Raw genomic sequence first — 20,395 nt, forward strand, 5'->3', positions numbered from 1 at the left:
AAAATAAAATATAGTCAAAGTTTTCATTATTTGGAAGCGTAACCGAGGTTGTGAACAGTCCGAAAACTTTTGACCCGGATGTTCGATTTCAGCTGGGGTGGAAAAGCGAATTTAGCCCGAAAGGTCTCGTCCGAGTCCTTGATGGCCTGAGTTTCCACTTTGCGTAACTCAGTCTTGTAACTCTCGGGTAATGCAACTATCGATGTGTTACACTGAAACAACTATCCCGATAAAACTCAATATCCTGTAACTTTATTTCCCTTGGATATTTTTATTTCGACTTGCCATTGCTGTCTGTCTTTTAGGATGTAGAGAGCGTCTGTGTGCGTCAGTGTCATCATTTAAGTACTTTAAATTGCGTAACCGGTATTTTGCGATAGGTATATATTATAATCGTATAATTCATCATCATAAGTACTATTTCCTGCTACTATGATCAATAATTCAACAAGTAATAACGTTTGTGACATAGACTAGGGGCCCCCCACATCGATCTTCACTGGTTTTAAGTTTCGCTTTTAAAAATACCTTGAATTTTCCATTATAGAAATACTCAAATGAAAAATTTTTTCACCCTATCGAAGGGGTGAGCCACAAAAAATTCAAAACTGTAAAACGAACCGGTCATAATTCACAATATAAAACTTAAATTCATTTATAAATTGATAAATTACCCATAGGGAGATTATCATACTTATTTCAAACATAACTACTAACCCCCCCCCCCCCCTTACCCCCCGTCCATCTTTATCAGATTACTACCGAAAGAGCACAAGTTTGCTCTGACAATGAGAATAATGAGTAACTTACAGGGATGAGTGGGCGCAAATGAGTACTCCAAGGTGGGCGGAAGTCTCGGTGCCGGCAAACCCGGGGGGCAATGATAGCAGAACATGCCCCCCGCCCTTGCTGCGACACTCGGGGTAGCACTTGGGCCCCCCGTCGTTGCTCCGGTACCTGCCACTGGATTTTGTGACTGCGGCGATGTCGATCGTACCTGAGTACCTGACTGATGATTCGTCGACTGATGGCTGTGGACTGAGCCAATCTGCAATACACAATTAATATTCATCAGAATATATATACACTAATACATATTTATATAAGTATATATGAATATATAAACCTATTGCTACTTTGATCGACATTTCACATTCAGAAACTGTCAAAGTGAGTTACGGGGGGGAATGTTACGGGGACCCGTACCAAGATTATCTTTGGGGATTGTAAATTCATGCATAAATAATGGAGTTAAATTGAATAAAGGCACAGCAAACTTTAAATTAGTAATGAGTTTATTACTTTTGGTCGACTTAAAAGACATTAGCAAAATGGCTAATGCTCTTCTGTGCCTACCTCACCTGCCCTATCATATATCTATATATTTATGCGATATACTACATTATATATAGTATTATATGTGTGTCTATATCATACATTTATGCTCAGTGGGTTTAGCAACATCTCTGTTGATTCAAATCTCCCTCTCACTTGTCGTCCCCGGATGGCTGTAGTCTATATAGACCTATAACACTACAGAGGGACAAATTGAATTTTAGATCATGGCGTGCTTCGACGAGGCGTCCGGGGACGTATACCCAACCCGAGAGCAGTCGCCGAGATGATACTAATTGAAATTTGAAATTGATATTAGCGGATTATTATCATCCCCACAACCTATGGGCATTTCTCTGTGCTCTATACTCTATACTCCTTCGTCTCATTTAAATTTACAGATATCATGATGTTAATTATTAACGTCTCTTTCTACAGTATCCTGTCTTTTTAAATTAAATTACCGCGTGTCGGATATCAAAAGTAATTGCTGTAGAAACTTAACCAAATTTTGTTAATTTTCAAAGCTCTTATCTTATGGTTATAATAATAACAGTACTTCCGAGATTTATAGTACACAGTGAGTTTATTATGTTTTAGGAAATTACATTCATTGTAAAGTGAAATATTGTTATATAAATATAAATACCCAGGTAGAAAATTGTCTTAGTCGGACAAGTTTGAAACTTCAAAATAGCTTTATTTTAGCTTAACATCTATAAGGTTCCCTAACGTTTCATCCGCAGACGTTAAATCCGCGACGTTGTAAATCGGTAATGTGCCCTTTTTTCAAAAGTTTTGTGTGTGTGTGTAATTACTATAGTATGTTAATACACCCACCCTTGCAATGTTACTGAAAAAATTAAATGACTAAATAAAGTAAATAAATTATTATAAAGTCGCGGATTTAATGTCTGCGGGCAATCATTCGTGATACCAACATCTAAGTCTTGTTTTGTAAGCTTTATTCTAGGTTGCTATTAGAATGAATTCTATGACGTCTTTAGAGTGTAACTAACTTTCAAATATACCTTTCTGTTAGCTTTTTTTCCACGCGTATGATAAGATTCGTTCTAAGCTTGGATTCTAAACTTAAAACTACCTTATCTGCTAAGTTATTTCAACACCGGAGAATTTTTTTTAATACCGGAGAATTTTTTTTAACACCGGTACAGAATATTTACACCGGTACAGAATATTTACACCGGCAGCGGTGTTATTTTAACACCGAAGAATATTTTTGAACACCGGTACAGAATATTTACACCGGCGGCGGCGTTATTTTAACACCGGTCTAGAATATTTACACCGGCAGCGGTGTTATTTTAACACCGAAGAATATTTTTTAACACCGGTACAGAATATTTACACCGGCGACGGCGTTATTTTAACACCGGTCTAGAATATTTACACCGGCAGCGGTGTTATTTTAACACCGGATAATTTTTTTTAACACCGGTACAGAATATTTACACCGGCGGCGGCGTTATTTTAACACCGGTCTAGAATATTTACACCGGCAGCGGTGTTATTTTAACACCGGAGAATTTTTTTTAACACCGGTACAGAATATTTACACCGGCGGCGGCGTTATTTTAACACCGGTCTAGAATATTTACACCGGCAGCGGTGTTATTTTAACACCGGAGAATTTTTGTTAACACCGGTACAGAATATTTACACCAGCGGCGGCGTTATTTTCACACCGCTTTCGGTGTGGAAATTTAATACCGCCAATTTTAACACCTACACCGCATGGACTTACCCCGGTGATTTTTTACAGTGTATATTTTTAACCTTATAGTAAGCTGAATTGTCACTGTTCATGCAAGCTAAAACTACAGGCTTTATGTTAGCGATCCAAAGCGTTACCAACTAACCTTGTGTTAACCATAGTTTGTTAGCTAATTTTAGGCTAAAACTGATAAAATTAGCTTAATACAAGCTAAGTCCATTGATTACTTTCTACCTCGGTAATAAAGAAAACTATTTCCTTAATAATGAATATTGTGAGAGCATTATTTAGTTATTTATTTTACCAACTCCCCAATTCCCATAACCTAAATCCTATAACCCTGAAGCGAAAAAATTACAAGCCACAACGTATGACTATGACTACATCATCGTCATTATTATTATCATCGGGGGTCCCAAGCCATTAATCGTAAGTTTGATTCAAAAGTTTACTACATAAGAGTATTGAGTTTTTATGGAAAGGGGGCTGACATTCATGAGTACCATCACCGCTCAAGAGCCCCCTGTTGTGTACATACGTCTATGAAGCTGAGGTGGCGCCACTGAGAACAAAAAGTTTGCTTTTTTATCACGGAACATACGCGTCGACAGAAGGGATGAAATGTAGCGAAGCTAATCCGTGTGTATAGAGGGTGAAGAGACCGGGCTTCCATTTCTCGATACCCTGACCCCTAGACTACTGCACTGGTTACATTTTGCTACACAGTGTTTAATAGCTACTAGTCGGCATGTGGTCGACAATATTTGCACTGGTCGTGGCCAATGCCCCGAAACCTCCACTCGTCTGTGTGATCATCCGATCGCGCTAAGAAGGGTTGCGGGATTCGATCTCAACAAGGGATTGAGGTTTCAAGTGTTTACTTATCGACACTCACTACACTATTATTATAATAGACTTCTTTTACAAGACAAACATTTTAATGGCCCTCGAGCAATTTACTGTTTATTTTTTATAATTGGCAAACTATAACAAGTCCATTGTTTTTTACTAATTGATATTTTCTCAAACAGTCGTCATTAGCTCCAGACTATGCTGTAAAAAAAATTGTGTCACTACAGCCGACATCATCGATTTTGGAATTGAATAATTTCCATAAATATTATCCAGAAATTTGAATACGGTCGACTACCCGTCATAAGACTGGTCTAGGGGACGTAGGGGAAATTTTTCTTGGAATTTCAGACTCCCACTACCGGGCGATTAGTTTTGTTCTCGACTACCCGTTATAAGCCTGTTTTATTTTATGCGATTTTAAAGGTCATGTTTACGTTTTGTTACATCCGCCAGTCCCGATTTTTCTGGTGCTTATGGCGCTAAAATAAATACTTATCTTTTTACACTAATAATAATTATAATGCAAAAAATTATAATGATAACGGTATTAATTATAGTAATAATAATAATAATTTTATTGATGAACATAATGATCAATAAAACTGTTAAATTGTAACAGAAGCTTTAAATGCAACTCATGATTACAATTATGAACAATAAATTATATTTTTCTTAATAATGATTCAATTATTCTCCGCGAAACATAGATAGTAAATTATCATCATTAATTTGGATATTTTTTCCTATTCTTAGTTTATAATTTTGTCAATTTTAACGGAGGCTTATAACGGGCCGTCTGGTACGAAACTCAAAAAGTGGTCAAGTGGAGGAGCCGTTTGGGCCCAGTAACTGCCGATTGGGGAAAGAGGTCTATCACAGGCAGCCTTATAACGGGTAGTCGACTATGTCAATTAATATATATTGTCATATTTAATAATTGATCTCAATATAAGTTATTTAATAAATTTCATCGACCAATTATGAAATTTCTTAATAGCACTTATGTAATTGCCCGCGCCTTAAATTTTTAAATTCAATGTTGTACCACTATGTCACTTTATTCTTATAATTTAAATTAATTACTCGTTTCTAAGCTACAAATTAATTTTTATTGTTTGATATCCAATGAAATTCTCACCAGCAATTCGTCTCTTACTATTTAACTTTATATGTATCATTAAAAACAATAAAAAATTTCAAATGTTGCAACACTATTTTATTTAACGCGTACTTCAAAAAAAAAAATAATAATTAATCTGATAATTGACACTAGAAAAAATTTATACAAAAGAAGATTTTATCATTGGGGCGTCTCGCTTTTATATAATCCACCCTTATTGGTAGGGATGGTCATCGCTATTGCTTCCGGTTTCCGGGGATAAATTCGTCATGGACCCGTGGCTCCAAACGGTTTCACGTTAGAGATATATCTTTTATGAATAGACTAAATTGCCGAGGATATTCATAGCATAGTGTCCTCGTCAGACTCGATGCTGCTTCAATAAATAAAAAATCCATTGAGAATACAGTCCTCGGAATGAGTTTATTGACTGCTTTGGCTCCATTTATAAACACGTATAAATATCTGCGCATTGATAATATAAATTAGTAAAATATGATGCATTGAATGATTAATGCAACCTAGAAAATATATACTCAGACGATAAGATTAAACTAACATAACCAATATACTCTACGTAGTATGCAAAGTTAACCTCCATTAAATGCGTTTACTAAACTACGTCTAGAAAATTAACGTTACCAAAATACGCTTAATTTAATTTACATCATAAATCTTCATTATGCTTGACACTATTGTTAAAAATTTAGATATATTCAAATTCAATTTTTTTTTCTTTGCTGTAATGTAAATTTTTAATGTAAGAAGAACGTGGAGTTTTTTTTTGGTAGTCGAAGAATAAGTCAGATATTTTTTATGAATTCGCTGAACTCTTTGAAGTTTCTGTTACTTTACTATGGCATTTTATGTAGGGAAGAGTGGAAGAAAATGAAACAGGCGGTCAAAATGGGACAGTGGGACCAAAGTGGACAATTAAAAACAATGGGTCAGAGGGCAAGAATGGGTCAGGTGCTTTAAACGGGGCCGTCATTTGAAATGGGACATTTGGATAAAGTGGGACAGGTGGTTAAATGGGGCAGTTCAGCAGAATGGGACAGCTGAATAAAATGGATCCGTGAGTCGCCAACAGTGGCGAGTTGTGCCAAGGGGACGTTTGGAAAAAATGGGACAGTTGGGAAAAGGAGAAGCTACACAAAATGGGACGGTTGAGCAAAATGGGGCCGTGAGTCAAGATGGGACAGTTGTGTCAAGGGGGCATTTGGACAAAATGGGGCAGTTAGTTAAAGTGAAACAAAAAATGGGACAGTTGAACAAAATGAAACCGTCAGTCAAAATGGGACAGTTGTGCCAAGGGGACATTTGGGCAAAATGGGACAGTTGGGCAAAGGGGGCACAAAATGGGACAGTTGAACAAAATGGGACCGTGAATCAACACGGGACAGTTGTGACAATGGGACATTTGGACAAAATGGGACAGTTGAACAGAAAGGGGCGGTGAGTCAACATGGGACATTTGGGCAAAATGGGACAGTTGGTCAGAAGGAGACACAAAATGGGACCGTGAGTCAACGTGGGACCGTGAATCAACACGGGACAGTTGTGTCAATGTGTCCCATTGACATTTGGACAAAATGGGACAGTTGAACAGAAAGGGGCGGTGAGTCAACATGGGACATTTGGGCAAATGGGACAGTTGGGCAGAAGGAGACACAAAATGGGACAGTTGAATAAAATGGGACCATCAGTCAACATGAGACAGTTGTGTTAAGGGAACATTTGGGTAAAATGGGACAGTTGAACAGAAAGGGACCGTGAGTCAACATGGGACAGTTGGGCAAAGGGGACAGTAGACCAAAATGGGATACTACTTCATGCTAAAAAAAAAAAATTTTATGTAGGCCGTAAAAAAAATATTGGATGTTGGTCATCTAAATAGTGCGACTATTTTAAAATTTAGATAGAAAAAAATTTCTTTAGGTTTCTTATTTCACATTTAATTGCAAATCGGTTAAAAAAAGCTGGTAGATAATATGAACTTCAAAAAAATAAACTTCCTTTATAACCTGTATTTTAGTGAATTTTATTTTTAATAATTTGATAAAAGCAAGATTTGATCAATACCATGACAATTTAGAATAATTCCAGCTGAATAAATTTATCTGAAATGAATATTTCTAAAATGACAACTGAGATTTCATACATTTGATAATATTAAAAAAAATATATTATTAAATTATACGTATTTTATAATTTTCTAGATATAAAATACTCGTAAAGAAAAGTGGGTTTCTCTAAATAGCTAAATTTCATCCCGCATAAAAGAGAAATGTATATTTTATCCAGCAGAGTTGTACAAAGTAAAAATAAAAAAAGGGGTCAGACTCAGAGAAATGTTAAAAGAATAAAATAAAATATATATTAAGTAAATAAAAAGATGAATAAGAACAAGAACAAGACCAAGAAGACCAAGTTAAGTGAATGGTGGAGATGGTTATTAAATTGTGTCATCTATGAATAAGGGTCTTAACGCGCAGCATCAAATTTTCTTATGGTTGATTAATTTTAATAAGCTCTCAAGCTTCACTGGTGGCATTTCATATATTTATATACATTCTACATTATATATACATGCATCATACATACATTTATTAACTATATATATATATATAGCTACAAAAGATAACGTCACAGAACGGCTACCCTCACATTGGCCCTAATGAAATCTTCGTTAATCTCAACTGACCGAATTGATTTATATTAATTAACCATTTATATAAACAATATATATGTATGAACATTGTGCGAGATCAATCTATCTAACCCATATTAATTAACTATTCAATACTCACAATATCTCATCATGTAAATCAGTCCAATAAAAAAATATTACTGCGTCAATTGGATACACGGATAATTTATTTATGAAGACAAATGTTTAACTCAAGAACTTTTAATTAAAAAGATATGTATATATATACGGAGAAAAAATATAGGGTACTTTACTTAAAAATATGAGTTGGAATTACTAAATTTATATGGTAAACTTAAATCGCTATTGAAATTCTGTAATTTTTACTATCGAAAGAATGAAATTTTGATTTATCCCGTATGAAAAAGCAATATATGAGCTTCAGTATAATTCAAAATATATGATAAATTATATGGAATTATAAGAAGTCATATATGGAGCCATATACAAAATTTTGCCGAAATATTATATGATTTTATAATTTGCAACATATATATCGGTAATATATTTTTTTTACATGCTGACTTATAAATATTACTTATAATATTTTATACTATACTTTAAGTTATATGATAAGATATATGATTTAATTATATGACTGACATATAATATTTATACATGTAAATATATAATTATATAAATATATGTTCACATATATTTGTATAAATGTATGTAAATATATATTTATATAGATATATGTTTATATATATTTGCACAGGTATAAAACAAGAGATTTCAAGCTATAAAATGCTTTTTTTAAATCTCGATACGATTATTTTTCATGAAGTTACAGTCTTGCAAAAATCACTAAAAAATTTCTAAAATTTTTTTGTTCCTTTAATTTTTGGTATGAGTGTATTTTTTAAATTATTTATGTATAATAAAATCGAAATTATTATAATATTGAAATTATAAGTTTATATATAAAACAAGAATATAATTTGAGATGTAATATCATATGTATACAATTACATATATTATAAATTATATGGATTATAATAATATTGAAATTATAAATTCATTTATAAGATGAAACATATATTTTACGTTATAAATTAATATATAAAGCGGGCATATAATTTTTGATACAATAACACATGTATATAATTACATATATTATAAATGATATGGATTATTATAATATTAAACGTATAAATTATTATATATGATAAATCATATATTAATCACTATTAATAATTTTGCCGCCATATATCTTCAGTTATTTACCATATATTTTTTTATATATTATCGACAGTATATGGTTTTTTCATACGGGATATTTAGTAATTTTTATTATTTGTGTACGCAAATAAATATAGACTGCATTAGTAAACTTGACTATATGTTCAGCGAAATTCACTATGCAATATAGTAAATTTTACTATCCAGTTTAGTAAATTTTGCTGTACAAGAATGGAATTAAATAAAATTAAATTTTCACTAGTTTTCCAACTTTTCATTATTATTATTATTGCTGTCATTATTTATGACATGTGTACTAGTGTTGGTGTAAATTTTAATATTTAAAAATCACTTGACATGACCGAGATTCGAACCCTGATCTCCCGCGTGCGAATCCTGTCCTCAGTCTGACGGTCCGACGTCTCATTTAACCAAAAGTCTCTGAACTTGTAATCGACATTCGTGTTCGCTGTCTCTACCAATTGTTAATTTTATCGATCTGCTTTGGAAAAATTACAACCGTTTAGTGACTTTTAGTTGCTGTATAAAACTTAATACTTCGCTATTAATCTGATTAACAGAAATTACTAGACAGATGGTAACTTTTTCATATCGTGTTGGATTTAATCCACACTTTTAGTTTATTTTTATATTTTTACAAAATGAAAATCGTTGAATCGTATGACGAAATTTATTACTTAACGTTTAGTAATAATTGAATGCTCTCATGACATAAATTAATATTTTATCAATAAAAAGTATCAATTTATCAAAAATATAATGAACCGCGTGAGTGTTAGTAAAACACATCTTATTGCTTCGCAATTGAGCTGTGCAAAAGTCGAAAAAATTTTTCCATCAATATATGTATATTAGGGTGATCCAAAAAATAACAAATTTTTTTTTTTCTCGGAAACAGGTTCAAAAGTTTCATTTAGATAAAAAAAGACGCCTGTGAAAATTAGAGCTCTGAATATTAACATCAAGAGGTTCCTCATCGCACTTTTCTATTTTCCATAAGAATAACATGGAAAAAATTTTTTTTACGTCTTCTGATTTTTATAAGTAGCTAACGATGCGTCATAGGAATAATTGGTAGGCATGTTTTTGTAGGGAATTGAATGCTCTACAAAAAAAGATTCTTATGATTTTTTGAAGAATCTATTTGTTCAAAAGTTATTTGAGGTTGAAGTCGAATTCATATTAAATTTTGAGATTTTCTTACTTTTCCGGCGAAACTATCAGACCTATTACAAAATATCATTAGACCTTTTTTGTAGACAATTTTATTTCCTAGAAGTTATTTTGAATAAAATTTTTTCGAATTCCGCATTGTTTTCTAGTTATTTTTATTTTAATGTAAAGATTTTAAAATCGATCAGAAGACTATTTTTTTTATGAGCATGACATTAAAATAAAAATCTGTCTGTCGGTTGACCCTGCGGGCCAGCCCCAAAACTTCCCGCTGTTTTCGAGCTTCTCGAGCTCGAAAACATTGTTGTGGATACATTTTCGAGCTCTTCGAGCTCGAAAATACTTTAGTGTGCCATTGTTTTAAAAAAAACCGATTTTAGCATTTCTTTCTCCCACGATATCTCAGGAATGAATTGACCGATTTTGATGGTTGAGGCGGCAATCGACGTGTTTTATTGAGTTCTAGAACTGATCAGATTTTGAAGTTGATCGTATAAGTCGTTTCTGAGAAATCAATAAAAAACTAAAATAAAAAAAAATTTTTAATTCTTATTCTTTGTATAACTTGTAAACTACATGACCGATTTACCCCAAAATCTAATCAAGACTAAGTTTTGGTGAGCTCTTTCGATCGCCACCAAGTACGTTCAAATCGGTTCATCTGTTCCAAAGATATCGTCGGACAAAAAAAAGTTCACACACACACACACACACACACACACACACACACGGACGTCCACCCGGGAATAGTCAGAATAGTTTCCTAGGACCTCAAAACGTCGACATCTGATGAAAACTCGATTTTCGAAAATCGGACCGAAACCAATAACTTCCCTTTTTTGAAAATTTGCAATTTTCTTAGCGGGAAGTTAAAAATAACTAGGAAACAATGCGGAATTCGAAAAAACTTTATTAGAAATAACTTCTAGGGAATAAAATTGTCTACAAAAAAGGTCTGATGATATTTTGTAATAGGTCTGATAGTTTCGCCGGAAAAGTAAGAAAATCTCAAAATTTAATATGAATTCGACTTCAACCTCAAATAACTGTTGAACAAATAGATTCCTCAAAAAATGATAAGAATCTTTTTTTGTAGAGCATTCAATTCCCTACAAAAACATGCCTGCCAATTATTCCTATGACGCATTGTTAGCTACTTATAAAAATCAGAAAACGAAAAAAAAATTTTTTCGATGTTATTCTTATGGGAAATAGAAAAGTGCGATACGGAACCTCTTAATGTTAATATTAAGAGCTCTAATTTTCACAGGCGTCTTTTTTTATCTAAATAAAACTTTCGAACCTGTTTCCGAGAAAAAAAAAAAATTTGTTATTTTTTGGATCACCCTAATATATATATTAAGGACGCGTGTGATATATAATAAACTAACAAATAAAAACTATTAAATAATTATCTTTTAATTGGAATTCGTGCTACATATCACATATTTTTGCGATTAAATATATATGATATATATATCGCAAGCGTCGCGTGCCGAATTATTTAACGCTGACGTATGTGATAATTGTTGCTGTATATATACATATATATAACATATATATAGTGATGATGGTATTTAATTCTTTGGTAATTCGCCGCATTCGTCAATTATAAAATTAATTGATATCGTCATTACTAAACTACTTTATTAATTCAATCTATGTCTCGAATAATTTTTGTTAAAAAAAAAAAGTTTGTATACAACGTAATTTTTTTTGAATCGACTAATAAAAAATGATTATTTAATTTTATTTAATAAATTTAATTATGATCAATCATTTCGTATATGACGGTATAATAAATAAGAGTGAGTGTGTGAGTGTGTCATTGTTTGGTTTAAATTAACTTATAAAATATATGAGGAGAATTAATTTGATACGGTTATGTTGCGGGTTGACTGAAATTAAAATACATAGGCGAGTATCAAATGGATGTTGTGAATAAAATTTTAAGTAAGTGATGTAATCTGTTTAAATTATTAAACAATTTGATGAACGAAATAAACAAAAGTCATATATTTTTATGTGTATATATTTTATAGAGGAATTGAGTTGATTCGAATTTACATCAAATTGCCTGTAATAGTTATCCCGAGATATTCCAAAGGCCATCGAAATTCCGATTTGCTTCCGGATTCTATCCCCGGGGATCAAAACAGAGACAGACTCAGATTTAGATAGTCTGGAAGACCGAGGCTCGAGTTCGATCTCTCCCTTTGGCTTTATACTACGGCATCCACTCGATTCCAGCGCATTACCCTCAATCTAGTTCCTTTCTTTGTCATTACAAACCCCACACCAAAATTCTCTTTCCGGTTATTTTTATTCCGCCTATAACAATTGACGTCCTACCATCAACAAACTCGCTCGGGACTTTAACTCGAGTAGTTTTTACACCCTATATATTTTTGTTAACATTAAACTCGTATTTATTACAAGTCAACTTGTACATTTCATTCCTATTATGTTGTGCCGCTATTACAGTTTAGTCATACGACTAATAAATTTTTTTGTTCTTCTATTTAACTTTTTTTAAAAAAAAGTCATTGGAGCTTATGAATATTCATTAGAAAGAAAATTTATAATTTATTGTTGGACTACTATGTCGTTTTATTGATATCCGTACAAGTAATTTATGGTTATCACACCTTCAAATATTTTTTTAGTATCACATTTGACCAGAATTTCACGTAGAAAGCCGGCAAAATTATTTTCTATTCATTAAAACCCAGAATATTTTTTTTTCAATTCATTGTTTCATTACTATGTCATTTTATTAATATCCGTACAAGTAATTAATGATTGTGACACCTTAGAAAATTTTTCAGTATCACATATCGGTAAAATTTGACCATAAGAAACTTTGAAAATTAGTGTCTATTCATTAAAACCCAGAATATTTTTTTTTCAATTCATTGTTTCATTACTATGTCATTTTATTAATATCCGTACAAGTATTTAATGATCATTACACCTCAGAAAATTTTTCAGTATCACATATCATCAAAATTTGACCATAGGAAACTTTTAAAATTAGTGTCTATTCATTAAAACCCAGAATATTTTTTTTTCAATTCATTGTTTCATTACTATGTCATTTTATTAATATCCGTACAAGTAATTAATGATCATTACACCTCAGAAAATTTTTCAGTATCACATATCATCAAAATTTGACCACAGGAAACTTTCAAAATTAGTGTCTATTCATTAAAACCCAGAATATTTTTTTTTCAATTCATCGTTTCATTACTATGTCATTTTATTAATATCCGTACAAATAGTTAATGATCATTACACCTCAGAAAATTTTTCAGTATCACATATCATCAAAATTTGACCACAGGAAACTTTCAAAATTAGTGTCTATTCATTAAAACCCAGAATATTTATTTTTCAATTCATTGTTTCATTACTATGTCATTTTATTAATATCCGTACAAGTAATCAATGATTATTACGCCTCAAAAAAATTTCCAACCTCAAAGATTGTCAAAATCTTTTATCGAAAGCTTTCAAAATTACGTTCTATTCATTACAACCCACAATAAATTTTTTAAATTTAATGTTTCATCACTATGTCACTCTACCAATATTCGTCTAAGAGATTAATCATTATTCATCACAATATTCATCTGTGTCTTCTTTGCAAACCAATGAGCAGTACCCCCAGGTTAATCACCATCAATTTACTATTCGCATAACAAAATTACGCAAAATTTAAATGCTACCTTACCTACACGGAAAAAAGTCATAGTAAAACATTGTAGCAGCGGTCACTACATAAGTAATACTGACAACCTCAACTACAGCTGCTCTTGTAATGACAATTTTTTCCCGCGAATGTACAACCCAATAGTACATCCCCAGTCTTTCATCAGTAAGAACCTTCAAATAGCAATTTATCATATTGTTATTTGATAGAACATCAACTATGTCATTTTATTCATAGGGCAAAATTGAAATTAACCAACTTACTAATATTTAATACAAGGATTATAATTTCCGTTATCGGTTATTATATTTGCATAGCACATTAACAAATAGTTTTATTTATACTTAAAATTAAACACCGGTGAATATCAATAACAGTATCAGCGGATAATTGAATAAATAAATATTATATGTCGGATAATAAATCAAAAAAATAATCACAGATACTCATAACAGCCTATAAATCAATAAATATATTTATCTATATATATTTACAAATACCAATATAAATAGATAAAAACAGTAACGTTAATTCAACGCTCATTTTCTCGATGCATTGATTGAATTAATCTGGCAATTTAGCAATTACGCGGATGAGTTTGTTTGATGGCGTCCTCGGTGGCGTTCATCGATCACCATTGGATCAGTAAATGTGGCGCGTGAATGCACACAATTACATCGTTATAAGCCTTTATATATGTTATTTACAATTTATACACATATACATTTATTCATCTATGTATAGAGAGTCGACTATACTAGTAAAATTTAATCGGTTACATGTGTGTGTATGTGTAATAAAATGTGAAGCATGCGTAACCGCGTGGCTCGGGGCACAGATTCAACGAGCTCAATTGGTCCACCACCAAACGCAAAAGAGCTAGAGAGGATCGTATTGATTCTAAAAATTATGCAGTAATGAAATGTATTTATAATGATAAATCAAATTTGGTAATCAAAATTATCATCATATGTCCTCTTGACATAAAATATTTAATTTATTAGTGATATTTGTATTTTATAGAATTCAATTATTCATTTTTGTACAAATATTTATTATATTTAGTGTTTAATACCCGTATGAAAATAATATATATGGTCAAAATATATGATAAATATCAGAAAATATATGTGGCTAATTTAACTATATTTTTTTTTTTATTCAAAAATATAATATTCATCATATACGAGTCCGTATATGTTCAGCATATATAAAATATATATGTCAATTGTATGCAAAAAATATATTTTTATCATATGAAAATATATATTCTGGTCATATACGAAAACTATATTTTTATCATACATAAAAATATATATTTCTATCATTTACGAAAAATATATTCTGATCATATATAAAAATATATATTTATATTATGTATGGAAAAAAAAAGTTTCTTATTCGTATGACCAACTCTAATTACCCCCATGAAAAAAATTTATAAAAAAAATATATGTTAAATATAAAAAAAATATATTTTTCATATAAAAAAAAAAAATATTAAAAATACATAAAAATATATAAATATATATATAATATGTAAAAAAAATATATTTTAAACAGCTAACTTTTGGCCGATTTTCGTATATATTTTGTATATTTTAAATATATTAAAAATATATCTTAAAATATATAAAAAATACATGTATAGAAATATACAAAAAATATATTTTTTTTATATTTAAAAATATACAAAAATTATATAAAAAATATATTTTTCGTATATTTTTAAACATGTATTTTTTATATATTTTTAATATATAAAATATATACGAAAATCGGCCATAAGTTAGCTATTTAAAATATATTTTTTATACATATGTTATATATATTTATATATTTTTTATGTATTTTTAATATATTTTTTTTATATGAAAAATATATTTTTTTTAATTTTTTTCTTTGGGGGATAAATTAGATCTAAATTTTAATATACTCTTTTAATTGCAGTTAAAATTTTCAAAATTAGTTAATTTGATCCGAATATATATACCCATATACATATAAATACACCGAATAAAATATATCCTTAAATATAACAAAGAAAATATATGGTGCCATATATAATATAAATTATATGCTACCATATATTTCATTTCATATAAAAATTTTATATTTTTTAAATATAAAAGGAAATATATCTATACAATATATTATAAGGTAAATGTAAATGTATATATAGCTTAATATAAAAAACATATAAGTTACATATATGGAATACATATATTTACTACTGTATATAATTTTATATTAAATCGGCTAAAATCTCTATATGATTTTTTAAAACATACAATATAACATATAATATATTTTTTTGTTGCAAACATATATATGATTTTATATATATTTCAACTATATATTGTTTTTCATACGGGTAGAACGATATGGTAATTAATTTCTTAAATAAGTACGAGTTTGTAACAGTGATAGGTATAGACAGGATTTGAAACTAGAATAGCCGGAAGGTATCATAGAGTACAATTACTATGTCTGTTTTGGTTTGTATGCATCAATTTCGTCGAATATGTCGCACCCGTAGATGATAATCCTGCGCAGGCTCAACATGACATGTCTTAGCTCCGAGTTGTTCTTACACTATGTCACTTTAGACTTATTATTATTTTTATAAATTGTTGATTCATCATTTCTAATATTAGTCTGCAGTTAAACGAGGGTAATTTATGTATTTTTTATTATTATTGTAAAAATTACACGGGTAAAAAAATAGTAAAATTTTCTCACGGCTGAAATGTGGCTGACAAAAGGTCCAGTAGTGAACACAAGGCCGAAAAATGCCCAATAATTAGGCCTTAAAAGAAACCGAAATTAGACCGATTCAATTTATTGGTCAATTTTCGGCCTGTTTATGAAGAATTATAAAATTTCGGCTAAATTTAAACCTCCTTGAATAAAATTCTATAATTTTTCTGCGTATTTTGGGCCAAATTTCGGATTCTTCTAATAAAATTCTAGGACTTTAGCAAAATTTCGGCCAAATTCAGACCTTTTTGAATAAAATTCTATGATTTTTCTGCGTATTTTGGGCCAAATTTTGGATTCTTCTAATAAAATTCTAGGACTTTAGCAAAATTTCGGCCAAATTCAGACCTTTTTGAATAAAATTCTATGATTTTTCTGCGTATTTTGGGCCAAATTTCGGATTCTTCCAATAAAATTCTAGGACTTTAGCAAAATTTCGGCCAAATTTAGGCCTTTTTGAATTAATTTTTATGTTTCCGGTCAAATCGAACGTTTTTGGTCGAAATTTGACTTCTTCCAATAAAATTCTATGGTTACGACGTAATTTTGACTAACTGTAGTCTTTTCGGTGAATTTTCGGCCAAATATTTTTACCCGCGTTGGAAAAACTTGTTACGATTTTTAACAATCTCACTAATATGTCATTTTAAATTTACTGGCTGTATCATTTTAAAATTTATGAATGAAGTAGACAGTTATTAATTTTTCAAAAAATAAAATAAATCTCATAAAATTGTTCTTACAAGATAGATTTTCTAAAAAATGAGTAATGGGTTTAGTAAAGCGTAAAATATATATTGCTATGAAAAAATAAAATAAAGATCAGGAAAGAGCTAAGAAAGATGGCGCTTTCAGGTGCATTGTAACGTATATATATACTTACATATATACTTAAGAGATACGATGTAAATATATATACTGCTTCGACCCTCATCTCATTTTTTTTATCTTTTTTCCCACCTCGTGTTTTACGCCTTTCGACTTTTTAAAGATTTATTCTTAGCTTCCTTGCTAAATCGTTTTCCGGAAAAAATTTACGACCAACCAATAATATTCTCAACGTCAATATTCATTGCACTAAGTCATATATATTTATAAATATATAAACACAAAAAAAAAAAAATGTTTCCAATGCCTCGTATAAAAAAATTCAATTTCATCTTCTGGGAGCAAATAATTCTGCACCCCTAAATTTTTTCATCATTTTAATTCGCATGGAAATGGGAATAAAATATTCATAAAAAAACAACCTATTGATTATATTTATTCCAATAAATATTTATTGTGTTTTTAGTTGTTTTTTTTTTTTCCTGTTGGGGGTGAGGGGTGAGGGTGAACGGGTGGTAAAACCGTTGAAATAAAATTGACGAAATTGTAATTGAAACAAAAACGTTGATCCATTAGCCGGATATTGGTAGTCGGAATCCGATAGCTAATGTCCTTTTGGACCGCGCGCGTCCTGCTTTAATATTGTCGAGGGAACGAGCTTAATACAGTTTGCAAATCCATGGATTCACCGTGTGCTATGAGGGGTTTAAATAAATGAAGGTATAGGCGCGCGCATACTCTAAAACCAACCCCCGCTTATCAGTATCTATATATATATATATACATACATATATATATAGATATGTACAGAGGAAACGAGAGAGAGAAAGAGAGAGTCGATCAGAGCAAGCTTGTTGGACCGCCGCTGATCGTCAAATTCATTTGTGACGCGGGCAATTATTAATGGCGAAAGGCGCGCCGATTAAAACGCTCAAACGAGGTTTTGAACCTCTACCGCATTTCCCGATTGCATCTCGTGACACGAGACATAAAAGCTTTCATAGTTTTAAATAGTTTTGGAAAACCGAAAGCGCTCACCTCAAACGATTATTTTAAAAACGAAAGCAATTTCGGGTTAAATTTTGAAATAACTCCAATTAGCTCGGGTTAAATTTTGATCATTATGATTTATGCTGCCTTATAATTGTCAGTAGGCTTCTAGAGAATCATTGAATTGATCAACTGATGAAAAATTTTTGATTTTACCTCTGGAATATTAAGGGGGCGAAATAAACTGGCCAATTTTTTTTACGAGTCTTATTGGTTGGAATAATGTTTTAAGAACCTGCTCCAAAAATCAGCTGGATAAAAAATTTTTAAGGGGTCGCTCAAAAATTTTGAAAATTCAAATGATTGAAATTCAGAATTTTTATTTCTAAATTTTTTCTTTCTCGTGGTAGCGATAGTTTGTGGTAAAATTATGAATATGCTGAGAATTTAAGCCCAAAATTTGAGTATTTAAACGTCGCTGGAGAATTTCGAATCTTTCCGAGTGCTGTCTTTTGGACATTTTCGAGCGACCCTGAAATATTAATATTAAGGCTTCTCGATTTTTTCACCATCACTTTGTATCATAATGAAAAAAAATAGAACCCGAGGCATAGAAAAAATTATTTATTTACACACTTTTCCTTTTTTAATTCAATTTTTAGGTTTTTTTGGTTTTTCAAATCTTACCCAATTTTATTGTTTAAGACTGTCCAGTATATTTTCGGTTATGCAAAAGTTATATTTTAGTGGAATGATAATAATTGAGTTATAAAAAAATACAAAAATTAATTCAAAGTATTAGTTACATATTTTGAGTTAATATTCAAAATTATTGAGCGACGTTTAAAAATTTATATTTTGAGCTAAAATTTTCAGCCTGGTATTGATTTTACATAAAATATATCTGCCACGAGAAAGAAAAAATTTAGAAAAAGAAAATCCGAATTTCAATCATTTTTGTAACTTTCCAAATTTTTGAGCGACCCCTTAAAAATTTTTTATCCAGCCGATTTTTGGCCCGGGTTCTTAAAACATCAAACCAACAAATTTTCATATAAGACTCAAAAAAAAATCCGTTTTTTTGGGCCCCCTACTGAATATCTCCGAGGTAAAAATTTCAAAATTATGCAACATAATTTTTTCATCTATATTTGGTCATGACGTTATAAGTGAATTGACTAGCAAGCGTTAATAATTGAAATAAATAAATAATAATTATAGATAAATTGAAATGATCTGTCATGATGCTCCAGCTTGGGTTTATCATATTGACCGGTTGCGAAACAAATTGATGGAAATGGTCCGCTGATTAAATTCATTCAGTTCCAACGTTAAACATATCACATACATACATACATATATATACATATATATTCAACAACGAGTAGAGTGAAGTATGCTCAATCTAGTTACAACAACTTATAAATTTAATATTGACTGAAATAAGAGGGCAAGGAAGTGGCTCGTGGCACTTAGTATTATCCAAGATGACATTTAGCAATGATTGATCAGTTTATGTCTGTTTTTATTGTTATAAATAATAATAATCTAGACATTACGCTATCACTTATTCAAACTCTGCCAGGAATAAACTTGAATGAAGATATCTTGGGAATCAGACGGAATTAATCCGCCAGATTGACGCGCGACTGCGAGTTTTCTCGAAATCTGCCAAAGAGGTTCTCATTTTCTTTCCAAATATAAAGTAGATTCTAGCGGTAGATATTTATGCGTGTGTGTGACAAATATGTAGGTACAAGAGTATAAAGTGTTCTAAAGGAAGTGTCCACCGTGCCGCGTCGTAGAAATAAACGGTCAGTGACGCGCGGTAATGGCCGACATCCTAATCCTGGCCCCCTACAGTTTAATGGCATATACACACTCGGTAAATGATAATACGCTAACTACACTACATACTCTCAGAAGCACTGCATGTGCCTTTTTTATCATTACCAGCAGGGATGAGTGGGG

General features: G+C 31.0%; 1 protein-coding gene across 1 annotated transcript in view; it reads right to left on the minus strand.

Moving 5' to 3' along the window:
* The window catches only part of LOC130665078 (cone-rod homeobox protein-like), a 31,993-nt gene that overhangs the window by 8,293 nt on the left and 3,305 nt on the right, over positions 1-20,395 (minus strand). Inside the window, exon 2 of the mRNA XM_057465347.1 lies at positions 811-1,048. Within this exon, the coding sequence (XP_057321330.1) occupies positions 811-895 (85 nt within the window). The 5' untranslated portion in view covers positions 896-1,048. The remainder of the gene's footprint in view (positions 1-810; positions 1,049-20,395) is intronic.

The sequence above is a fragment of the Microplitis mediator genome, chromosome 3 (genome assembly GCF_029852145.1).
Source record: "Microplitis mediator isolate UGA2020A chromosome 3, iyMicMedi2.1, whole genome shotgun sequence".
Taxonomy (NCBI): domain Eukaryota; kingdom Metazoa; phylum Arthropoda; class Insecta; order Hymenoptera; family Braconidae; genus Microplitis; species Microplitis mediator.